This window comes from Fukomys damarensis, unplaced genomic scaffold (genome assembly GCF_012274545.1).
Source record: "Fukomys damarensis isolate Sample0158 unplaced genomic scaffold, DMR_v1.0_HiC HiC_scaffold_3, whole genome shotgun sequence".
Classification (NCBI taxonomy): Eukaryota; Metazoa; Chordata; class Mammalia; order Rodentia; family Bathyergidae; genus Fukomys; species Fukomys damarensis.
Window position 1 is genome coordinate 38809762 of NW_022900915.1, and position 25075 is coordinate 38834836.

Genomic DNA, 25075 nt, shown 5'->3' on the forward strand with positions numbered 1-25075 from the left:
TGTTCTTTACAAACTTGCGTGTGTATGTGTGTGTGTGTGTGTGTGTGTGTGTGTATGCATCCAACGTGGGGCCTCATACATGCTAGGCAAGTAGTCTACTGCTGAGTTAAACTAATATTTTTACCCAGGTTAGTGAGATAGTTTTGCATTACAGTGGGGCAGATCCTACCTCCACTTCCCCTATCCTTGACATAATGTTCCTATATAAGTTGCTTTTCTAGATTGCTTGCCAAGTGCTTTATTTTGTTTGTTTGCTTTGTACTTTCAAAGAGAACAATCTGCTGTAGTGGAGATCTGACTTCTAGCTTTGCATCGTGCTTTGGTTTGATCCTGACTAGACGAATTACTGTGTATTGGGGCTGTGATTCAGTATGAGTCTCTCCAGTATGTTTTCATAGGTGAGCATGTGATAGATACATTGCCTGGATGCTCAGTTGGGGCTTGTTTTCTCTAGAGATTGTTGTTTTTTGCTTAAACCTAGTGTAAAGTGATAATCCCAGACACTTAGTTTTTCTAAGACAGATCATCAGTGACTATTAGTAACTCTCCAATTTTACATCATTGGATGATTACAGATAATTCTGTGTAACATGTGTTGTATGTTTAGTTATAAATGTAAGCTGCTTGACAAATAATGCCCAATAAAGACAATTGTCTAAAATAACCATAGCTTAGCTTTTCATGTCACTGATAGCGCAGTATATAAAATTCCTGTTAAAAACCTCCTAGTAAAAATTGAGTCCAGTAAGTGAGAAATACATTCTCTAATTACAACTTGAGTGTGGTTTCGTTTTCCTTGGTTAAACTTTACTTAGACTTTAATTTTTTGTGCCATTTTCTAGAAAACTGCTCAGATTTTCACTTCTTTCCAAAAGGCATCTTGTAGATAAGTATGTAATAACGAAATGTAGTAGTCAGGTTCTATTGGAGTTCACGTCCTATAAAGATGATTGTGTGTGGCTCCCACAAAGTTATTTGTAGTTTTTCCTGAACTTTTTCTTCTGCAGCAAAGTTCTATTTTCATTAACTACACACTATTTTAAAGTAGAAGATGGCGGTGAAAGATCAGTTTGTGTCACTTTTGGATTTTTTTTCTTTGTCAAAGCAATGGCTGTTTTGATTGTGACAGAGAATTATCTGGAATTTGGGCTTGAAACAGGTAATTTTGTACAATTTCAAAAATCAGTTTTGATTAATATGTTTTACACTAATATTTAAGGAAATTTTATGTCTGATAAATGTTTAAAGTTGAGGTGTATAGTCTACAATGTTCTATAAATAACATTCTTAAATGAGATCTTTCTTTAGGTATTTTATTTTTATTAACTTTTCCCAAAAATACTGTCCTCTTATTTTTCCCTTGCAGTTAAATAAGTTCCTGTAATGACAAAGTTTGGTCACATAGGAAGAATTAATGCAAATTTTATGCACACTCATGGAATGTACAAATATCAAAGGGATGTTATCAAAGACTGTTCCTGCTAATAACCAAATTTTTTGCATTATGACATACTAATTAACACATGAAAGAGCTAAGCTAGTCACTTTAAAATGCTCTGTTTCCTAGCATTTTATTTCCAAGGAAAGATTCTGTACCTTCCCCCCAAGATAAAGGTAATCTCTTTTGTTTCCTACAGGGTTTACCAATTTTTCAGACAGTGCAATGCAGTTTCTTGAAAAGCAAGGTTTAGAATCTCAGTAAGTTTTTGAAAAATTAAGCTTTATTTAAATTTAAAATCTTCTATTTTTATAAAACGGTATTTTGTATAAATGATTAGTAGTTTAATCAGTAAAAATAATTCTCTTAAAGTTAGCTATTGCCCCTGCAACATCCTTACTCATAATTTTGATATGTTTAATATTTCAGTCTTTCATAAAATTCTCATGTAGATTTTATCTTATTTAATTCCTCTGCCTCAGGAGAGTAAACTATGGTTGCACTTGATCTTAGCTAAAAGGCCGAGAAGCAATTAAACTATATTTGTATATAAATCAAATATCATTTCCGTGTTGAATATATAGGTTGGGTTGTTAATGACTCTCACTAAAGAGATACCAGGTATAGTTCAGAAGATTCACTTATTGGTACTTGAATAAAAAGTTATTTTGTCTGGAGATTTAGCTCAGTGGCACTCTGCCTGCCTCGCAAGCACGAGGTCCTGAGTTCAATCCCCAGTACAGGGTTTTTGTAAGTATTTACTTAATTTTACTGTAATGATTTCTAAGGTAGATTGACTAGGGAAAAAAGGAAGTTCTTAGTTAATTAAAAATTTATAACTTTTTAAAATCTTTTTTTGTTTTTAGGGGTCCTGTTTCAAAACTTACTTTCAAATTTTTCCTGGCTATTTTCTGTTCACTCATTGGGGCCTTTTTGACATTTCCTGGATTACGGCTGGCTCAAATGCATCTGGATGCCCTGAATTTGGCAACAGAAAAAATTACACAGTAAGCCGAAAATGTACATAAGCACATGCAGATAAATATATGTTTTCCGTCTTAATGAAGGTATATTATTGTGATAAAAATCATATTACTTATTAAAAGTTTTATCAAATAACCACTTGATGTCACCCCATCTCCTCTCGCAACTATAAGCAGTTTCTTGTAGCCATCTCTAAATTTGAAAGTTTGTGTTTAAGAAAAATATGTGGTTGATTCCTAAATTTCTGTTTTACCTGTTAAAGTGGGAATTCCAAAATTTATATTAAATTCAAAAGCTTGTTTCAGTCTCTACAACTGAATTCAGGATCTGTGGAAATTTCCTTTTAAAAAATGAGGTCCTTTGCCAAGTTTGGTGACATGTGCTTATAATCCCAGCTCTCTCAGGAGGCTGAGGCAGCAGGATCATGAGTTCCAGGCCAGCCTGGGCTATGTAGTGAGTTCAAGGTTGTCCTGGACTGCATAGAGTGACCATGTCTCAAAAAAACAAACAGAAAAATCAGGTCATTTTACTTAAAACTATTGATTTAAATGTTATACAAGTTTATTTAAAGAATTGAATATTTTAAAATAGTTTTTGAAAAGTTACACAGTTATAAAAGTTATATACATAAAAGATGATTATTCTGAAATGGAGAAGTCATATGGAATCTCCCTTCAAAGCTGTGTACGGTATTCTTTGTAGTGTTTATAGATTTTTTTGTTGTTGATTTAGACACCTTGGCAGAAAAGCAGGTTTACATCTGATTAAACTCATATCTAGAGCCCGGTTCCTTCCTTTTCACTTTGTTGGCAGTGGAAACCCAACCCAAGAACATTCCACTTGATAGATAGATCTGTAGTCATTGGGTTTCTCTAGACTGTATTCCCTAACGAGTTACCACTCTTTAAAGCCCTATATTGAATGATTCTGGTTCTCAAGTATTCTCCCGTTCTCTTACCTGTGTTACTTTCTGTTAATTTTTACTCTTCTCCCCTTACCTCGGCCTTTCTACAGAAGCTGTGTGCCTGTGCTCCCTTACTCTCACCTCCCACTACACACTCCTCCGTCCTTCATATTTTTCCTCTTTTAGCACAGCATGTTCTTGGCTACATCCTGCTCTTCTCCTACCACCCATCTCTCTAATGGCTTCTTTTAAGACAAAACCTGGTTCTCCCCTCCTCTCTACCAGCACACTTCAGTCCACTAACCCCAGTGTTAGGATTTAAATAAGCTGAAAAGGGTGGGTGGAGGGGAGCCCTTCACAAGCCACTGAAACAGCTGTGGGCTGCTCCTTGATACAGAGTGTTCCCTAGCAACACTGCATGCCTAATACTGCTGCTTTCTTTCCCCCACACCGATGGTTTGTTTACCAAAGCTATAGGATGAAAAGCTCACTTGATAAAAACATTTAAAGCATTTCCTGGTGATTGGGAAGAAGTGCTGCAGATTTTAGTGTCCTTTTCAGGAAAATGTGGCTGCTTTTTAAGCTTTTTCTCTTTGGGGCTTGGGTTTTGTTTTATTTTCAGTTTTCTGCAGTTTCTCATTGTATTGCAGCACTCCGTCCTGATCCGAGGGTGTGGGCAAGCTAGTCCTGTTGCGGGTAGCTTGCCTGGCACAAAGAGCAGCACTGATTTCATCCCATGGCTCGGTGTTAACACCAGGGCTTGTCACCAGGCTTCTGCCTTTCCCTGTCCAGTGCTCACGCCTTCTTGACCCCACCCTCTTTCCCTCTTGGGTCACTGTCAGTTGCCTGTATTGTGACATTTTAAAATGTGTGTGTAAAAGCCTGCAGTTTAGCCTTTCTGTTTGGTTTGTAACAGAAAAGGTATATTTTAATAAAATAATCTGAAGAATTTTTGTTTTTCTAAAATAAGGAAAATTTGCTAGACATTTGTTCCTGTGGGACACAAACTTAGCAATTCACGGTGAAGCTATAACTCAGATTTGAAGTCTGAGATAAGATCAAAAAATACAGTGAATGTTTAAACCATTTTAAAAAATGGTTACACTGAGAGATTGTTGTTGATCACCCTTTCAGTACTGCGCCTACCTTCACACACACTGGCCTCATCCTGGCCACTGTCTTGAGCAGTTCTGGAGTCCTCTTCCAGGAGTGTCTTCAGTTGCATTCCCATGGCTTCCTCCATGCCTTGCATGTGTTCAAAACATTTTTTCTTTTTAATTAATTAATTAATTAATTTTTCTCATTGAGTTTATTGGTACATTTTAGGTATACAGTACAGTGCATTGGGCTCTTGTACCTTCACATAACAGGTCTTGGTTCTCATTTTTTTTTCCACATACCCCTGCCCTCCCTTAACCCCTGGAACATTTTCTTTTCATGGTCATTTTGAGGAAGAGCCACAAGTCAATTGGTGCCAGATCCAGTAAATAAGATGGATGAGGATGCACCATTATGTTTTTTACAAGCCTCCCTATCCAAACAGTGGCAGTGGGCAGCAGCCATCACCATGTTTTTGATCATGCCTATAAAGACACAAAAGAGGACTTCCAGAACTGCTCGATGGGCTAAGGGTGTTCAGAGTAAGTGGGGTATTTTGAGGGAGATTATGGCAATATGTTTTTTACTGTAACAGTTTTTTCAATACAGTGTATTTTGCTATCAGTCCTGTTGTATTAATTATGTCGCCTTGCCAAGAGGAAATAAGTTCCACCTGCCATTTGCCTTCTAGTGTTATGAACCTGGTTAATCACTATCATTTTTCTGCAGTCATAAACAGACATTATTTCAGCTGCACTGAAAAGAAACAGATGACTTCTTTATCCATTGCATTCATTGGCTATATAAGATTAGAAAGCCATTAAACTACCTACTTAATGAATCAGATTTACGATGGGATGATTAAAGAATACATACTAAAATAGAAATGAACAAATTTGAATTTTAGTCCCAGACCTGCTTTAAGCTACTAAAGTGCCATGAGCAAGTCACTCAACTTTCTTGGGCCTAACTGTTCTTCTCTGAAAAAGTAAGATAATAACGTAGTTTTTTGAGAACGCGAGTTAGTGTTAAATGACAATGATAAATGTCATACCCAAGTTTCTGTAGCTTATTAGAGCATTTGGTTTCTGGATTTTTATGCTTATTTCTTGCATATTTTCAGAACACTACTTCACATCAACTTCTTGGCACCTTTATTTATTGTTCTGCTCTGGGTAAAACCAATCACCAAAGACTACATTATGAACCCTCCATTGGGTAAAGAAAGTGTTCCTTTGTAAGTATGGTTATTGGAGGACTAATGTGGGTCCCACTGTATATCAAAACCGCTTTCCTAAGTGTTTTACTTAACTATATTTAAGAATCTTAATGATAAATTTAGGACATTAAATTTTTCAAAGTTGAAGCTGCAGGTTGTTTAACCTTTTTGTGATCTTCCTTAGTAGATATTAAGGGTTATTACCATATACTAATATTAGCTTGTGTAAGTTTTTTTTCTCATAATGTGCAGTTGTCATGACATTTTTCTGTTGCTATTCTGCCTATTGTTTAGATATCTTTTGCAGATCTTCTGTTGTATTTATTTGTGAAAAATAAAGAAGGAAAAGACTAGTATGAATGGAAACATAGATACTAGTTTCCATATTCATGGAAATGCCAACAATTTCCATGTTTGCACTTTTTCTTTGTTTTGTTTTTTGATACAATATTTTCATGTAAATTGGACAGATAACATTTTTATCTGTAAGTACTATAATTTGCATCTTCTAAGGACATTTTCCTTCAATAATATTATTACGATCATACCTAAGTAAATTAGAAATCATGCTTTAACATTATTATCTAATATTAATTTATAGTTTTCCACTCTATTTTCACAGAAAAAAATGGCAAGGAAATATAGAAGCAGGCTTGAATAGGAGTTAATAACTGCACTTGATATGTTAAATATGGCCCTGTGTTAGGATAATAGGTTCAGACCCAGTTGATTCAAACTCCAGGATGGCTAGCATCTCAGTAGTCTCTTGAGGCAGATTATTTAACTTCCCTGATCCTCCGTTTCCCTATCTGGAAAATGAAGATACTAGTATCTACTTCACAGGGTTACTGTTTTAATTGAATGAAAGAACACATGTAATGCAACTCTCTGGAAGTGCTTAATAAAATTGTACTTTCCACTTCTTTGCCTCACCAAAGTTAGAATTTAAATTTTTGAATAATAATTGATTCTACAATGTACATTATATGTTATTTCCTTCTTTTAGTTCCTACTGCTTGTTTGTTTGAGAATACATAGTCATTGATGACAATGGCAATTTTTAAGAGTTAATCTTGTTGAATTAGGGATATATTCACTGAAGACATAATGTTTTTTCCACACACAATTAAACTTTAATAATAATTTTTTACCTGACAGATTTTTGAACTGTTTAAAAGTAATTCTAAGGATTGTAAGGTTCTAGACAAAAATCTAGAAAAGCTGATATTTCATGTATTTGAGGCTGAAAGCATTTCCAATCCTTTCTTTAAGTTTGGTCATAGTGATTGGATTTTATATTCTTGTGTGAATTATGTGCTCTGACTTTATATTTGTTCTAGCAAAACTGAGAAGAGAAGGGAACTAGTATTTATGGTACAGTTATATAACAGTTACTATGCTAGGCTTTGATACCTTCACATTTTATCTCATTCATTTGCACAGTGGCCATTTTAGTTATTGTTCTCATTGCATTTAATGTATGAAATCATGGACACAGAAGTTTCAATTAATTTTGCTAGTTATTTAGCTAGGTTAGGTATATTTAAACCATTTGGTGGCTATACTAACATTTACTTCCCACTTTGTTTATACGGATTCGGGTCTTTTGCATCCCCATCTCTGACCTTTATCATAGATGGCTCACACAGAATTATAACCTTCTTAGCCCTGCTCTATCCTATTCTTTGATTGTGAATTAACAAGTACATTATTAGAAGTGGTTTTTAATTTTTGTTCTAAATCCCTACTCCATGTGGTGAATCATGAAAGAATTGCTGCCTATCAATTAAAGAGAATGAGAGAGGTTCTTGCTGTCACATAGGCATATCGGTCTACAGCAAAGTCTGTTTGTAATCAGAAGAAAAATGGTTGTAATATTGTTTCAGCTTGAAATGTATTTGAACCCATTCACATGTTCTGCTAGAGCATCACAAAAACAAACTGGGTAAAGAGTCAAGTGTGCTTACAGCTGCACATGAAGAAAACCAAAGGAGGTCTGAGCAGTAGACAGTTGGTGACACTGAGCTCTTAAGGAAATTTCTAATGCCTACTCTGTGCCTAGATATTGTACTCCATCTCAGGTTCCACAAAGGCTGTGAGGTAGCTAACCTCAAGATGCTACCAGTCAATTCTCCTTGTTATACAACTTCAAGGAGCGTAATATTTGTATGGATCCCAGCAAAGTCTCAAGGCTGTATGTAGACGGCCTTGGGTCTCCTGTACTGGTTGTCACATGACTGGCTCCTTCATCCCATGTTCATTGTAATGGAAATGTACTGATAAAATGCTGTGCCTTTATCCTTTCTGGCCAACAGTGCTTTTCCATTGGTATTTCATGGCCATTTGTAATCATAACCTTAATAAAAGAGAACAAAAGTAATACATTATGAAACCTTTGCCCATCCTCATCTCTGACTTCCATTTCATAAGCAGTTCAAACAAAATCATATGCTTTTATGTCTTCTCTGCCTTTTCTGTTTCGGGCCCTATTCAACCTCACACTTTCTATAGCAGCAGCTTTTCCTATAAGGGCCCTTAGTTGCTTCCTCAGTGCTTACAGCTGGATAGAAGGCTGACTGAAGATTTATCCCATTTGGGGAGAACTGGCCTGAGATGTTGTTTTTTTAGTCTTTTCGCATTTGTGCTTCTTTGTGTCCAATTGCTCTACCTTAATTTTCTTCAGAATTTCAGAGAGACCTTTCCAAAATCCGGGTCCTGTCTTGAAGTCAAAAAGACCCTGCATTTCAGCAGTCTTATCAAGTGCTTGGTATGGGTTAGAGATAAGACTAGGTACCAAGATTGATTTACTTACTATTTTCAAATAAATCAAAATGTAGAAACTATAGTGTTTAAAAAAAATTGAAAGAAAAACGTGAAACTCCAAAGATACCAGATATTTTATGTTCATTGTAAAATACTGTAAGAGGCCCCTACTCATAGTCTCACTTTGAAAAGACCTCCTGTGGGAACATCTGCTCACTGCAGTCCCAACTTCAGCCTTGACTTACTGCTTAGACGGAAGGCCGCTTCTGCACATAGCAGTTTAAGCCACTTATTAGAAATGTGAGACATTCAGTCGCTGTAATACATCAGAATTTTTTAAAATTTCTCTAGTAGTCATAATTTTGGAAACAGAGCAGAGTGAAAGACCCCAAACAAATATGTATTTAATCACATAGAACTGATTTTAAAGGAGTCAATGATTAGTTCTACAGCTGTCTCCTTTTTTCTCTCCTGTATTCTTGTTTAAGAGCACCCAACTTCTCATGTCAGCCAATTTTTCTTCCATAGACAAGATTAGGTAGAAAAAAGATCCCAAGTATTTCTCTACTCCTTTCTTGTGGGTATCTCTTATACTTTAATGATACATTTGTCTGGCTTATTCTCTTATGCAAGTCAAAATATTACATAAATAAATCCATGGCAGAATGGGATTCTTTGTTTTAGGTGAGTACAGATTTTCAGTATCTTACATGGTTAAACAATAACATACAACCAGCACCCAGCACTTTTGTGGTTTTTGAGAGCACCATCTCAACTTTCTGATCTGTAGAATGACAGAAGCCACATTTGATACTCTGCGACTCTGGTTAATAATCCTGCTGTGTGCTTTGCGGTTGGCCATGATGCGTAGTCATCTGCAGGCATATTTAAACTTAGCCCAGAAATGTGTGGATCAAATGAAAAAAGAAGCAGGCCGAATAAGTACAGTTGAGCTACAGAAAATGGTAAGTATCATCTCATAGTTGAAATGAAAAATTACATAAACTGTTGTTAGAAAAAGGAATTTGATTTCTTTTAATGCATAGTAATATATCCTGCAATATTCTTTTGTAAGTAAGTGGGACAATCTCAGGCTGACATATGTCAGAGAGACCTTAGCAGAGTTTAGTGCCAAGAAAGGGTCTCAGTTCCTCTTCCTGCCTTAAGTGTACTGTGTCCTGCAGTTGGGAGGTTCAAAGCTGCTGTGTTGCTAAGTAGGACCCTCTAATTATTTGGAAGGCATTAACTATACATTGAGCAGAGTTTATGATTTAAAAGGTAGGAAATGCTAGTTTTTTAGTAGGTAAATTTATTCCTTTTAACATTACTCCATGTACTTAAATGTGAAATGTAAAGTATTTAACTTAATGGAAATTCCAGAGAAAGAAAATGGTAGGAATTCATTCACCATTATAGTGAAGCTATATCCTGATTCTGTCTTTTTTAGAGTTTGGTATTGAATCCTGTTCTTGATTCTTTCCAAAATCAGAAGCATTTAAGTTAATAATTTTTCATCTGCTTTACCTTTCCTTTATCATCCTATTTTCCATAATTCGACATCAATCAGATATGTTCAGGTAGAATGAGAATTTAATGTTTTATTATTTATGAGGGATTTATGCTCATATATGACTCCGCCTGCTGTTTTGGTTTGATGTTTCGGTTGCTCTCCTTAGAGATTGTAGTATTTTGTTTTACTTTTGAAATAGAAATAAAAGGGTAGCATTTGAATTTCAGTGGTTATTTTCTCCAGTGTATATTTAACACTTAATAAATTTGTAAGGAATTTATTGTAATGGTTCTACATCCTACAAAGCTAACCTTCAGATTGTGACTTTCTGAAGTCAGGTTAGTGACATTTATAATAAAGTACTAACTTGATGTTCAGCTTTCTTCCCACGAAAGGATTCGGTTTGATAAGTATATGTTGAATTCACTCAGAATGCATCAGCTGTGTTAGCTGTCTAAGAATGCTGTCGGTTTCAGGTGGCTCGAGTCTTTTATTACCTTTGTGTCATTGCCCTGCAGTACGTGGCACCTCTGGTGATGCTGCTTCACACAACTCTTCTTTTGAAAACCCTCGGTAAGCATGGCCAGTGTCTTCGTCACTTTTTCATCCCTGGCACACGGTGCCCAACAGCCTCAGTTTGAAGGAAGAGAGGTTTCCTTTGGTTCACATTTATAGTCCACGGTCAGCTGCCTCTAAGCCTGGCACAGAGAGGGGCATAGTGGTCAAGAGCTGCTCACAGAGGGCGGCCAGGAAGCAGAGACAGGAGGAGGAGGAGGTACAGCAACCAGGTCGCACCCTGGTGACCACATCTCATCTCGTCTTGGAACATTCAGCTGTGGTGCTGAACGTGATTCACTCCTCAAAAGCCCTGCCCGTGGACACATGAGGTTTTGAGGGACCTCCAGGTACAAACCCTAGCAATCATAGCCTGGCAACCGAGAAATATTTTTTGCTTTTGACCTATACATACTTTTGATCATATCTTTTTAAATTCTTGGTATTGAAACCCATTTTTTATTCTCTTCCATAGTTGGAAGCATTTTTGAAGTTAACTTTTTTTGTTTTACTTCTCACATATTTTCATTTTCTCTGTAATTTCTCAAAAACGTTCATGTAGGACAAGGGTTTGATGTTAATATTTAATGTTTATTATTTAATGCTTGGTAATATTTTCTGTTGCTTGCAAAAAAAGATGCCTCTTAAAATTGTTTCTCTTTAAAAGTTTTAAGAGGAAGTACTGCAAAGTTTAGCTATAGAAATTGATTCATCATTGTTGATTTTGAAAACAGGTTCATATTATTTTATAACTATACTTTACTTATAAAACTTCTTTACTAAAGGTGAGTTCTCAAAATTACCAAGTAACTTGAGGCAGCACTGTTTGATACTAGTTATTTTTGTTTTCTAAGAGGATGATTTGAGGTTTTGTGACATATTTCAATTATAAGGTACTCAAAAATTGCATAAACTATGGATTCTCTAGTGTGGTGGCGAACCTATGGTACGTGTGCCACACCTGGCTGTTTGTTATCATTGAAAGCTCAAAAAGGTTCACCATCACTGCTGTAATGAGTTCAATGTTAGATAACTTGTTTTGAAAGGTTACAGATTTCTCAATGAGAGAACAAAGTCCTCTTAAAGTCTCTTCAGTGAGCTATCAAGTCCCCTGTGATATTAATGGAAAACTATCATTATTGCATGGATCATTTCCCTCTGCTTGGACCAGGCAGCCAGCCACTGTGGGATTTTAAGAATCCTAAGGGAGAACTGGTAACCGGTGCCAATGCCCCTTAGGAATGAAACTGGGACCCAAAAAGGATGGACAGCTCAGTTGTACTGTACGTTATGTGATTCATATCCTATGCTTTGTAGGAAAGTGTATACTCAGAGGATCTCTAGTAGATATTAATAGTTACACTGAAATCAAATTTTCCCAGAAAAAAATTTATTCTGAGGTAAAAGTTGAAAATATTTCTGAGAAGTCATTGAGTGTGTCCCTAACACGTCAGTAAGCGTAATTGATTTGTGTCTTATACAAGGAAAAATTGTTAGTATATTACTGGGTTTTACTGCATTTAATTAAAAGTACATGAGACATTTTGCTTTTATGTGTACTTTTCTTAATTGACAGATTCTATAATTGTCAAATTAAGCACATTCTATTTATTTCAGCTTTTTTTTTTAACCTTTTTTTTTTTTTTTTTTTTTTTAAGATGCTTGGGAATTAGTTACTCTTCAAGTTTTGTGTCTTGAATTTTTCTAGGTAATCATTCCTGGGGGATCTATCCAGAGTCTTCCTCACCACTGCACTCCAACTCTGTTTACTCTGAATTACCATCCACCGACGGGAAGATGAAGGTAACTGTTACACAAATAACAGTGGCACTGAGCAGCTTAAAAAACATTTTCACTCCCCTCCTTTTTCGAGGACTTCTGTCATTTTTGACATGGTGGATTGCTGCTTGCCTTTTTTCTGCAAGCCTTTTTGGGCTTTTTTATCACCAGTACCTGACTGTGGCATGAATCTCAATTAACAAAAAAAGGATATCCACATCACACTTTGAATTCAGATTTTTGGGCCCTTAAAAGGGCTGACAAGAACCAGAAGACAGCAAATACAAAGGATAAAAACCATATCAGAGTATTTTATTGTAAAAGGCTTCCTCTGTACTCTCAGGGTGAAATAATGTTGTAATATTTAAAATCACAGGATAGATTGTTGACTGTTACACTGTGGCATTGGGATTTTAACTCACTGTATTAACTAGCGTGCGAGGGCTATCTGCAGAGGTAACACTTGTGTTTACCTTGGTTTACGGAAACCTCGGCAGGTTTTAGGGCTTCTCCTATGACTCCAGTTATCGATTGCTCTTAATAGTATTAAGGTACTCTGAGTAGTCATGGTGGCTGCCTACAGAACAGTCTTCAAACTGAGCCAAGCTAAGGGGAAGGAAACAAACTTAACTCACTTCTGTTGATGTATTACTCTTCAAACAACAGCAACAAAATCCAACAGAAAGGAAGAGATAGCTACTGTATATTACAGTAAGGAAAACTACATCGTTATTTTAAGTTTAATGGTGATGTACATGCTTGATATCTACCAGTACTGCTGCTTGAGAGTAGCAAGAATATTGTTTTAAAATGCATTCTCCCAACTTGAGAGTTCTTTTTCAATGATTGGCCATATCTTGCTATTAGGTTTGGGCCTGCCTGCCATACTTTATTTTGTTCTGTGATTCTAAATAGTCCCTTTTAATAGTCTAAAAATATTTATCAATACTGATCAGACTTTTTAAAATTTACTTTGTAATCCTGCTGACTACCTGTATGTATTGTGTGTGAGTGTGTGTGTGTGTGTGTGTGTATATTATATATTAAATATATAATATATTAAAGTTATAAAAGATGAAAATATTGGATCCTTATAAGTTGCTGAATGTATGTTAAAAAGTGATTTGAATGGGTGTATTTGTATCTAGAAATTTTATTTCTGTTTGGAATGAAATTAAAATACATTTTAAAAGTTCAACAGAGCATGTAGTTTATTTCTTTTGCATGTGTGAGTACTTAAAATTCTATAAATGACTGGATGATTTCTCTTTAATTAAGATGCTTTTCCTATCCTTTTCAAAAACCAGTCTTTCCCTCTTTAACTGAGTCTACTGGTATAATGTATGGCCTTGTTAAACAGTACTTATTTTAAATTTGTAGCATCTAAAATTAAGAATATTAAGTTTTATTTTAACAAGCCAGAAATTTAGGTACTTTGAAATTGAAATGGAAAGAAAAAGTAAAAGTCCTTTGATGCTTTTTACTTCTAAGGCCAAAATGAAAGGTTAAGCTTGTAAAGGGAATGACTATAAGAGATAAATAGGGATTTTCTTTTTCTTTTTTTAAATAAATGTTCCCTAACGAAACTATCATGGGAGACTACATGTGCTTCAGTGCATTAACTACTATTTCAAACAAGTTAGAGTTCGTTTCATGGCTTAAAGTTTTCATTCCTTTAATCCCATGCAGCAAATTCCTCGTGTTTTTGTTTTTGGGGTTTTTTGTTTGTTTATTTGTTTGGTTGGTTGGTTGGTTTTGGTTTTTGTTTAGTTTTGTTTATTTGTCCAGGTTTAAATATTTTGGAAATAGCTGATATTTTAAATGACTGAGTAATAAGTTCTTAAACTTGATGAAATTCTTCGGCTGAAATGAATTGTGAATATAGCCTAATATATTTCATGTGTGTTCCTTAATTCCAGGTTTCTTGAGATACTTCACTGTCACAGAATCAGTGTGTACCCTACAAAAAGATTATATCACAGTTTTTTAATTTTTCATGTGAAGATCCTCACATGTTGGATTAAAAAAGAATCTCACCTGATAACAATATTAACTAAACTTTAAATTATTACTAGTTATTTTGAGTTTAAAAGCTTGTACAATAGAGTAAGCTGAGGGAAAGGCCTGGAATTCATTATTGGATGAAATAACGTGGATTTCTAGTATTCTACTGACACATTGTTTTTGAAGAACGCTTCCTAAGAATACTGTGAACTTGAGCAAACTACATTATTTTTAGATAATATAGCCTATATGTTTTTAGCCTTTTAAAGGAAATTTGAACTAACTAGTTTATGCTTCTTCAGACCAGAAATTATGTTCTTTAATCGGAAAAAGATTTGACTTTATCTAAACCAAGTAATATTTTAATATCCTCAAACTGGACAAGTAGAATTCTTTTACTTTTTATATTGGACTTCAGTCAGTATAATATGCTTCATAGCAATATAATATGCTCCATTTATTTTTATTATGTATGTTTGCCATGTTAAGTAGGAAGCCTTATAATTTGCTTTTGTACAATTTTTAAATTCGATTCTCTCTGCTCCCTCTCACCTATTGCCTTATGAAAGTCAGAGCTGTATTCTTTTCATACTTCTAAGGCCATTCTGTCTAAAAGGAGAATCATAAAATTGTATCTTAATATTTGTGTGCATTTTGGTTCTTTTGATATTTTCCCCAGAATTTTAGTTGCTGTGCAAAAAATAACCAGTACCTGCCACTCTAACAGGTCATTGTCTTATTGATTCTGATACAAATATCACTGGTAAAATGGTATCTTCTCAAGTTATGATTCAGAAGAGATATTAATCCATTAATAGAATTGCAGATCCAGGAAGCAATAAGTAGGACTCATGAAATCTGTAATTGGAACTTCACTGGATAGATTTTATTCTTTCAACTGAAATATTAAATTCTCAGTATTGTGACGCCTAAGTTCTCAACATTCTGTATACTTTCTGAGTCACCACATTCTTGAAAATAGTCTTAGCAAGATATATGGCTTTATTCAGCAAAATAGAACTAAGTGATTTTTGAATGCAGATCACCTTGTGTCTTCACAGAACTTAAAAGGTAATTAAAGGTGACTTAAAGAATCAGATTTAAAACGCACTTTTGACCTAGAGCTTGAGCCCAGTGCCTTCAAATTTCTGTATTCTCATCTTTTAATTCCTGCTCATGTCCATACTCTGGCTCTGTTAACAGAACCAGTTACATGCCATGAAAATTCTGAGGTGGACCCTGAACAAGGTCAGAAAGCTAATATCAGCATTTTCTTTCTTTAAAGTAGTAAAGATAATAGCATTTTTTGTTTGCTCTTGGTATTGAACTCCTTTTTAGCTACGAAGTATTTGTTAGGTGGGCATGTTTTTAATGGGTCTGAGAATCTTGTTTTCCACCTTGTTTTTGGTTTTTATTTTTTTCCATATAATTCCCCATATGAAATATTCTTCTTTCAAAATACAGTTCATTTTCTCTCTTTTTTTTTTTTTCCTGTACCAGGAATCAAACTCAGGACCTTGCGCTTGCGAAGCAGGTACAGCGCCCCTGAGCTCCATCCCCAGCCCTACAGTTCATTTTCTTAAATGAAGTAGCAGTGCAATTTTGTCGAAAGAATACTAATTAAAGAATCAGGAAAACGTCTCTTCAAATCCCATTTCTGCCTGTATAGTTTTACACTCACTAGGCAATTAGTCCCCGCTAATTAAATAGAACTGAATTGTCACCATTGTTGTTGACCTCAGTTTTATCATCTATAAATTACGAGTTCATATTAAATGCCTGTATATTTCTAGATTTTATCAATTTCTCTTCGTGTTAGCATAGGAGAAACAGCAATTTTTGGCTTTATGCATAGCTACAGATCATGTTAAAGAGGGATATTTCATTTATTGTGAGACTTCCAAAGACTCTTCAGGAGTATTTTGGTTTGCTCATTTATCTGCTCATCAGCATGGAGTACTTAAAAGGAAACTTCCTTAGGGCCAGGCACAGCAGTGAACCAAACATTTGTATCCCTCCCCTCTAGGGGGGCCCTAATGGGGTGCTGACGTGAGTGAAGACAAATGTGAGTTAATGCATCTCACCACAGCTTTAACTCCCACAGAACTTAAATATGTGCTACGGTTCAGATGTACAGTGTCAAGTACCCTTTGCTGGAGTATTAAAAGTGAGGGTGATAGGGCTGGGGATTTAGCTCAGCGGTTGATTACCTGGTACCAAAAAAAAAAAAAAAAAAAAGGAGATGAGTTTCTTTAAGCAGTACTTCACAAAAACTAGCTTTTACTCATACATTTTTATTTAGAATGCATTTTTCTGTCATTCAACAATGAAAGTTTACACTTATGAACAAAAAATCTCCAAAAGACTTTAAAAAGGGCTACTTCAGATAACAGTGAATAGGTCTAAGAATTTCTGTAACTGTGTTTATATATTTACTTGCTCTTTCATTTCTATTGGTAACATTGTCTTCAAATAGGAGATGTGAAGGTTTTGGTTTTTTTTACCAAATATTTAAATTTCTGTCATTCTGATAGGGAATCCTCGTTTTGGATATATGGGTGATATTTAAAATTAATATTTTCTCATAAGAAAAAACAATTAAAGAAACTTAAAGAAAAAAAGGGGGCAGTGAAGAAGTGTGAGGCAGTGAGCACTCGTCTTCTCTTATCATACTTTGACATTTCTTTGTAGGAAAACGATCTGCACTGCTATTATATTATAGAAACCCAGTTACAAACCCCTCCGAATAGCTACCATATAGAGCAGTGGAAATTACAGAACATTTACATCATCAAGAAGGTCACTCTGGACAGTGCTCTTTATTTTTTTTAATTTGACAAGCATTAGTCAGTGGTCTTTTCCACAGAAAATCAAGTTAGAAGTCAGTTTTGGCACATAAATATTTTAGAACGGATTACTTTAAGTAAGAAATCATTGTACTCCCTAAAGATCCTTGCTTTAGTGATTATATCAGTGTTTATTTCTGATCAGTTTTCCTTGCATGCAGCTTGATAGTTGGGTACAACTGTCTACTTGGATTTTTAAAAAGAAAACATGTTCAACTTTATTTGGTTAGTATAAATAGAACTAACTAAAGAACGTAAATCTCATATTGGCTCACTTAAGCATAATATGCAGAATATTGTCAAAGGACAGAGAATGTTAGGCTCCAGCCCTAATGATAGAATAGGCCTTGCTCAGTGACGTTCTACAGCGAGGCGATGATTTCAAACCCGGAAATGAATCCCTGTTGTGTCATTTAGTATTATCTCCGTCAAGCTACAGTGAAATGCCCATAGCACCATTACTATTTATGACAATGAAACCTAATCAGCTTGATTGGTTTAAGAGCTACCTCAGGAATTAGTAAAGCAAACTTCTGGGTGTGCGGGGGAGGAGGCCTTTCTCCGGTATTATATGTGGTCGCTGGCGTCTTCCTCTCTGGCGCTTTCCCCTGTGCTGGGCTTTCTGGCTGCCGTGAAGTGTGCACACATCATATTTGCCTTAGAACCAGCAGACCATGATGGACTGAAATCACAAACCAGAGTTGCGGGTGGCAGGAATTTCATGCCAGCAGTGAGAAAGCTGACCAGTGACGCTGTTCACAAGTTTCAAAATAGCAAAGAAGTATCTTCACATAATCCCTGACTCAAATAACAAAACAAGCTGTGGATTTGGACCAAGTATCAGCATGACTATCACATCCCCTTCAGTGGTGAATGTGAGTCTTCTCTCTACCCGTCGTTTAAACAAACCAACTGGGCAGGGTGGTGCGTGCCTGTGATCCCAGCACTGGGAAGGCTGAAGTAAAAATTGGAGGCCAGCCTGAGCTACAAAGCGAGTACTGTCTGAAAAAAAAACAAAAATCATAAAATAAATTATAGTACAAATGTTACTCTTCTGAACAAAAGTACGTAATGAAGTTCAATACTGGGTTTCGTTGTGTTTTTTGTTCTTGTAATAAAGATAGCACACTAGTTCGGTATTCACTTTGAATTTCCTTTTGCCTAGTTTTCCGTTTTAAAATGGACTTTTTAATTTTTATTTTTGACTAACAGCTCAAAAAGCAAGCTTATACAGAGTGCAGTAAAAATTCAGGACGCTAATTAAAATAATTCTTAAATTATGTTACAGTTACTTTTAAAATAGATAAGTGTATGTTAGGATGGCAGAAATAGTTCATTCATAACTGTACTTGTCTTTTTGCCTTAAATGCAAATCCATGACATTAACAAACCATGAGTCTTTGGGATAGAATGTATTTGATTGTGGCCCATCAGCGATCTCACTGCATCAGCTCCAGGCCGTCATTTCAATTCCAAAGAAAAACCGTAGGAGCTGGAAGGACTTGATGGATAGGAATGCTCCTATCCATGCCCAATCTCACCACCGCTCACAGCTGGAAATTAACAACCAGTTCCTCAGGCAGCCCCAAGACCGTCCAAAGTCAGTCACCTGCTCTGCTTTTCTCCCACTAGTCTCCCAGGGAGAGGCTGCTAAATACTCATCTCCTGGCTCTACTGCAGATCCTCCCAAGCAGCAAGCCACCCGGCTCTTGTTACTCAGTTTACAAGTAGAAGAAGGTGGAACTCAGTGCTAGTGCAAAAGATGATAAATTTCAATCAAACCAGTGTGGAAAAATGGAAGCACCTTGAGACCATAAGGTGAAGTGAAATAAACACACAAGCTTAAATATTGCATGGTTTCTCTCATATGAAAAACCCAAATTATAAATAAAGAGCAAAATAAAAGGTGATAGGAAGTAGGGAGAGAGATGTTTCTCCAATGGGAAGGGGATGAAGACACGGGAGGAGGAGGGAAGGAGATGAAAGGAGAAATGTGCGTCACCAGCTCTCCACGAGCAATGTAAACACCCGCAAATGTGCTAATGTAAAAAATCAAACGTAGTGGAAAATGGAGCAGACCAAATTATTTAGATTAAGTGATGAGAAAGAAGTCTTATCACGTAGTACTTTTAACGGGCAAATAGGAAGTAGACATGAAAGGTTGCATATAAAAAGATGAAGAAAATGCATGAAATACGAAAAGAAAGCTAATGCAGTTAAAATATTAGAGCAAAGTTACAGTAAAATGAAAGGCATTTCATCATGAAAGAGGTCATTCAAGAGGAACGTATCTATTATAAATCTGAATGTACCCAGAACATCCTTAAAGTATAGAGAACAGTGATGGAAATTTTAAAAAATTAGAGAAATCCTCCGTCATACTTAGCTTTAACACAACCCGCTAGATGAAGCAACAGATGCTGGTAAAACCAGAAATTTAGAACAATACATTTGACCTGTATAGACTGCTGCATCAAGTAATGACATTCTCATTCCTTTCAAGGCTACATGGAACTTCGTCAGTGGGGCCATGTCTTCTAGGCTATTAAAAAAAAAAAAACTCAAGAAATGTAAAAATGCTGAAATCATGTTTTCTGACCACAATGGAATTAGGTTAGAATTTATTATTAAAAAAAAACCAAAACTTTTTCTCAACCTCCTTGAATTATTAGATTTCTAAATAATGCATAACTTAAATAATAAAAAGAAATGAAAAAGTATTTTGTACTGAAAGGTAATGAACATGACATCAAATTTTGATGATGTTTAACTGATGCTTAGAACAAACTTGATAACCTCAAATTTATGTATTAGGAAAGACAGGTTGCAATAACCAAAAATTTAAAGTTTCCACTGAAACTCAGCCAGTCAGGGAAAGTAGAATAAAAGCAATGATAAAGCAGAAACCAATGAAATCCTATCAAAATGCCTAATAGAGAAAATAAAGCTAAAGCGATTATTCCAAAAGGTTAATGAAATTCATTAAAACCTTGTCAAACCTGATTCAGTAAAACAAAGAATGTAACCAGTGTCAAGTTTGACGAAATGTTAAATGACTACAAACCTTTGCTTCACGTATTTCATTTTTTAGTTTTGTAAAATAGAGAAGTAAATCTCTTCCCTATTGACTCCATCTTGGTTGGAAACGGAAGAACCCCAGCATCTACCCTTAGTTTCCAGTTACAGAGACATTTGGGGGTGTTGTGCTGGTAAGAGTTCATTCAGAGACAGATTTCCATTCACATACCGTTTTAGAAGATGTGTCACTCAATACCATTAGTCATCAGGGAGATGCTACTGAAAACCTCAGTGAAGCACCATTACAAAGCCTCTGAAATGACAAAACACAAAGTCTGACAACACCAAATGTTGCCAAGAAGATGAAGTAGATAGAACTCAGACTTCATAACAGCTGCTTTACAAATGATATGCTCTTTTTACAAAAAGTTTTAGTGGTTTCTTTTAAAACTATACACTGACCCCACAACCCAGGGATTCAGCATTTTTGTGTTTACCTGAGAGAAATAAAAACATCCATAAAAAGTTGAGAAGGTTCATAATAGTTTTTTATTCATTATAGCCTTAGAATGGAAACAGCCCAGGTCCCTATCAATAAAATATAAACAGTGGTGTATTCGTACAGTGTAGAGCATTAAAACAATGCAAAGAAGGATGTACATTTATGTAACCATTTTGAAAAACTAGTTTCTGCTAAGTTCGAATATATATTTCCTTATGACATGGTGATTTCACTAGTATGTAATAACCTTCCAAATTCCATGCATATGTTCATGAAAAGACATGCACACGCCACACATAATGGCAGTGTAATGGTTCCGTGCTGAGACACGCACAGCCCTTTCAGTACTAGAATGAATAAATTGTGGTGTATCCACCAGCAACAGGGATGCCTGACAGATGGATAGATTGTGGTAGTACTGTATATGTGGTGGGTGGCAATGAACATGAATAGTTCACAACTGCATGCAATGATGTGGGTTTATCACAAATATTGGAACTAAGAAAACATGCAATTTTTTTGTAATCTCTACACAAAATACTGAAACAGCATGCATGATGTAATGATTAAAGTAGCTTTGAACAGGGCTTTTGAGGTGCTGAGACTGTACTACATATCTATGCAGATGCTGTGTACATAATTGTAACAATATAGATATGAGCTATGGAATTACATACATTTTTGTATGGCTATTTGCTTCTGAGAAATAGTTAAAAAGTAATGATGCTTCTGATAAATATCTGATAGACTTAAAATATCACCCTCACTGTAAATATTATGAGACTGTACATGAAAATATTTTACTGCCAATGTATCTTAAACTCTTAATTTTACTTCTACCCACCCTTGAAAGAAAAGTCAAAGCTAATCTGATATATAAGACTGCTATAATCTTTTAGTATTGGGAATCTTAATTGAACTGATTGGGATTACCAAGAAGATATCATGGAATGGAGTTGCAGATACGCAAAGTGATGTTTCAATCGATGTTTTAAGAATCATTTCCAGCACTGTTAAATGAATCAACTTAAACTTTGAACATAGGTTATTGGCTCCTCAATGAGTACAGTCAGTAACTTTGGTTTTAAGAGACGCCACCAGAAACAGCAACTGCAAAGATCGACAACTATAAGACCAATTGTAAAATCAAAGATGATAGCTATTTTAACCGTTTGCATATTTGCTTACCTCCTTCCTCTTAAGATATTATACAACTTGGTCCTTTAATCTCCTTGTATATCATGGACCTTACGTGACACCAGATAATCTTCCAAAGCATGGCACTCAATGCTTGATTGATTACTTGGATCTGGGAATGCACAAACTATTGTTAGTAACATAGAAAATATCCAGGCGTGGTATCGCACGCCTGTAATCCCAGCATTCGGGAGGCTGAGGTAGGAAGATTGTGATGTGAGTTTGAGACCAGTCGGGGCGACATAGTGAGGTCCAGGTCAGTCTCAACTACATAGTGAGACCCTGTCTCAAAAAACAAATAATAAAGAAAATAAATGACTTTGTTTCTAATTGATTACATCCTAAACAGCATTTATTAACTTGCATCTACACTGGTATCATTATAGGATGTTGTTAGAACATTTGGGATCGGACCTTAAATAGTTTTAAATTCATGTATCTGTGAATGTGATTATGTGTATGAAGATTAACTATTAAGATTTATTACATGGCTCTTGGACAGATTAAGAATTTCTTAGTTTTTATGCATTCCTCAATAGTGTAGAACCGTCTGTTGCTGTGTTTTGTGTTGCTAATGCCCTAACATTGAGGCTTTCCTAGTGGAATCAGTTGAGAATGAGACGTAGGTTATTGCTGCTTCTGCTTATATATCATAAGCTTATTCAATATAGTGATCACTCACTGTCTCATGTTTATACATAAATTATAGTGTTTACATAGTATAGCAATAAAATACCCTTACATACCTATTAAAATAGCTGAAAACCAAGAACCCAACAATACCAATTGCTGGCAAGGATGTGAAACAAAAACTCATTTATTGGAATGTAAGGGTGTGGTCACTTCTGAAGACAGTTTGACAGCTTGTCAAGAAAACAATCTTCCTATACTTTTCAGTATTTATGCTCTTAGATATTTACCCAACTGATTTGAAAATGTATGTCAACACAAAACCTGCATACAAATGTTTAGAGCACCTATTTTCATAATTACTCAGAACCAGGTTCAAGATTCCCTTCCGCAGGTGTTAGGTGGCACATGCCTGTAATCCCAGCATTCGGGAGGCTGAGGCAGGAGGATCGCTGTGAGTTCAAGACCAGCCTGGGCTACATAGTGAGTTCTAGGTCAGTCTCAACTGCATAGTGAGACCCTGTCTCAAAAAAAAAAAAAAAAAAAAAAAGTCCCCATAATGCCCTTGTGTAAAGAGACTTGATTCTTAATAGGGTGACTGTTGAGAGATGGACCCCAAGAGGTGGAGCATAAAGGGAGCTTTTAGGTCATTGGGAGTGTCCCCTCAAAAGCAAGTGTGGAACCTCAGTCCCCTTTGATCCCTTTTGTGCCCCGCCCAGTGAGGTGACTGGTTGTCTTTCACTGTGCATCACCTCTATTGTGTATTTCACTGCCCACAGAACTATCAGCCATGGACTGTAACCTCCAAAACCATGAGCTGAAATAAACCTTCCCTCTTTATAAATTAACCTGGATATTTGTTATAGTAACAGGAAGCTAACACAATAGGTAAATGGATTAAACAGATAATGGTATATTCATGCACCAGAGTACCACTTAGCCTTTAAAAGGAATGAGGTATTGAAGCAAGTGAAGACTTGGATGAATCATAATTGTGTATTGCTAAGTGGGAAAAGTCAATCTGAAAACCTGCTTACTGTTCCATTGCTTGTATGTGCATATAGGTTTCTAATACCACTCTGCAATAAAAGACACCAGGGCTCTTTGGAAAAGTGGCTGATTCTAGGATTACAGTAGGCAATATGCAAAAGGAGCTGGGAGCATCTTGTGCCAGAAAATGCTCAAGACAAAACAAACAAAAAAAAATCATAAACAATAACAAGAGGCCAGGAATTTAGCTCAGTGGTGTCACCGCCTGCCTGGCAAGCATATACAATTTTTTAAAAGTGAGAAAAATAGAAAGATGCAGGAGTCAACTGAAAAGTGCTTCCAAGACCCAAATGGGAACAATTTGGGCAGCATGATAGATGAAAACAGTAGCAGATTATTCTGAGGATGAAGTAAATACTCATGAGTCTATAATTGACATGAATAAGTGTTTGATTGATTGCATAGATAAATAGGGAAGAATAGACATCTCCAATGCAGAAGAGTTCTATGCAAGTCGCCTTTCCTTTACTATAACAAATACTTAAGAGAATTAACTCAGAGGAAAAGTTTATTCTGTTTCATCATGTTTGAGGCTTTAATGCGTGATCAGTTGGCCCAGTTATTTTGCGCCTGTGATAAAGCAGCACACCATGGCTCACTGTTGAGCAAAACTACACATCTCATGGCTCAGGAGCAAAGAAGAGGAAAAGACCTCCTTCGAGGGCCTGTCTCCAGGGACCTAAAGGTTCCCTCCTAGGCTCCACGTTCCTTGGGTTCCACTGCCTTTGCAGTAGTGCCGAGAATGGTGTTTTACTCCTGTGGTCTTCCTTCCAAATAAAACCATCAGAAAAACCCCAATTGAGAGACATTTTGGGAAATATCTAAGAGGTACTCCTTAAAACTCTCAACACAAAACTGCAGAAACTTAAAGCCAAGACTTCGGCTTAAAGAGATTTTTGGAGACATGATGACTAAAGTGTAGTAAGGGATCCTAAATGTGGTCCTGGGACTGAACTAGAGGATATTAGGTAGAAATTACGGAAATCTGAACGAAGTGTGGACTTTAGGTAATATTGTAACTATTGTAACAGTGTAGGTTCTTTAGTTCAGATAAATACACCATCCTAAAATGAGATGTTAATGGTGGCAATTGGGTTTGGGATTATATGGAGTTCTTTACTAATTTTTACAACTTTACTGTAAATTTTAGACTATTCCAAAATTAAAATTTATTTTAAAATATATATGGGGTTTAAAGATTTATTACACTTTTATGTAAATGTTAGACCCCAGGAATGCAGAGAGAGCAGAAACAAAGCTCATGATCTGGCTTCTGAATGAACTGGAGTGTTTACTCTTAGCAAGATAAGAAGAACAGGACAAATTAATATGTATATCATGAAGCCAAGTTGATACACTTTAAAAGATCATTCTTTGAATTTTCTAGAGTTTATGATGTTAATGTTTTTTTGCTTTGAGATGGTGCTAAACAGATTTGCTCTACAGCAATAAGGTATGATCAAAATATATGATGAATGTCTGAAAAGTTTATTTTAGTAAAAGTCATTGCCATTAACCACCATTAAAATATTTACCTCATTGTTCTTGTGACTTTTTTTTTTTTTTTTTTTTTTTTTT

The 25075-nt window shown here is 35.7% G+C and overlaps 1 protein-coding gene across 11 annotated transcripts in view; it reads left to right on the forward strand.

Moving 5' to 3' along the window:
* Tmem161b (transmembrane protein 161B) overlaps nt 1-25075 on the forward strand; it is an 80247-nt gene that overhangs the window by 49110 nt on the left and 6062 nt on the right. For 4 of the 11 annotated variants that reach the window (XM_010637163.2, XM_010637165.3, XM_033767784.1 and 1 more), the window contains 7 exons: nt 1008-1159; nt 1638-1698; nt 2305-2445; nt 5548-5661; nt 9197-9371; nt 10393-10489; nt 12180-13362. In XM_010637163.2, the coding sequence (XP_010635465.1) occupies nt 1008-1159; nt 1638-1698; nt 2305-2445; nt 5548-5661; nt 9197-9371; nt 10393-10489; nt 12180-12439 (1000 nt within the window). In that variant the 3' untranslated portion in view covers nt 12440-13362. Of the gene's footprint in view, nt 1-1007; nt 1160-1637; nt 1699-2304; nt 2446-5547; nt 5662-9196; nt 9372-10392; nt 10490-12179; nt 13368-14169; nt 14237-25075 lie in introns of those variants that run through there. The other 7 variants (XM_019209434.2, XM_033767780.1, XM_019209435.2 and 4 more) reach the window with 6 other exon arrangements.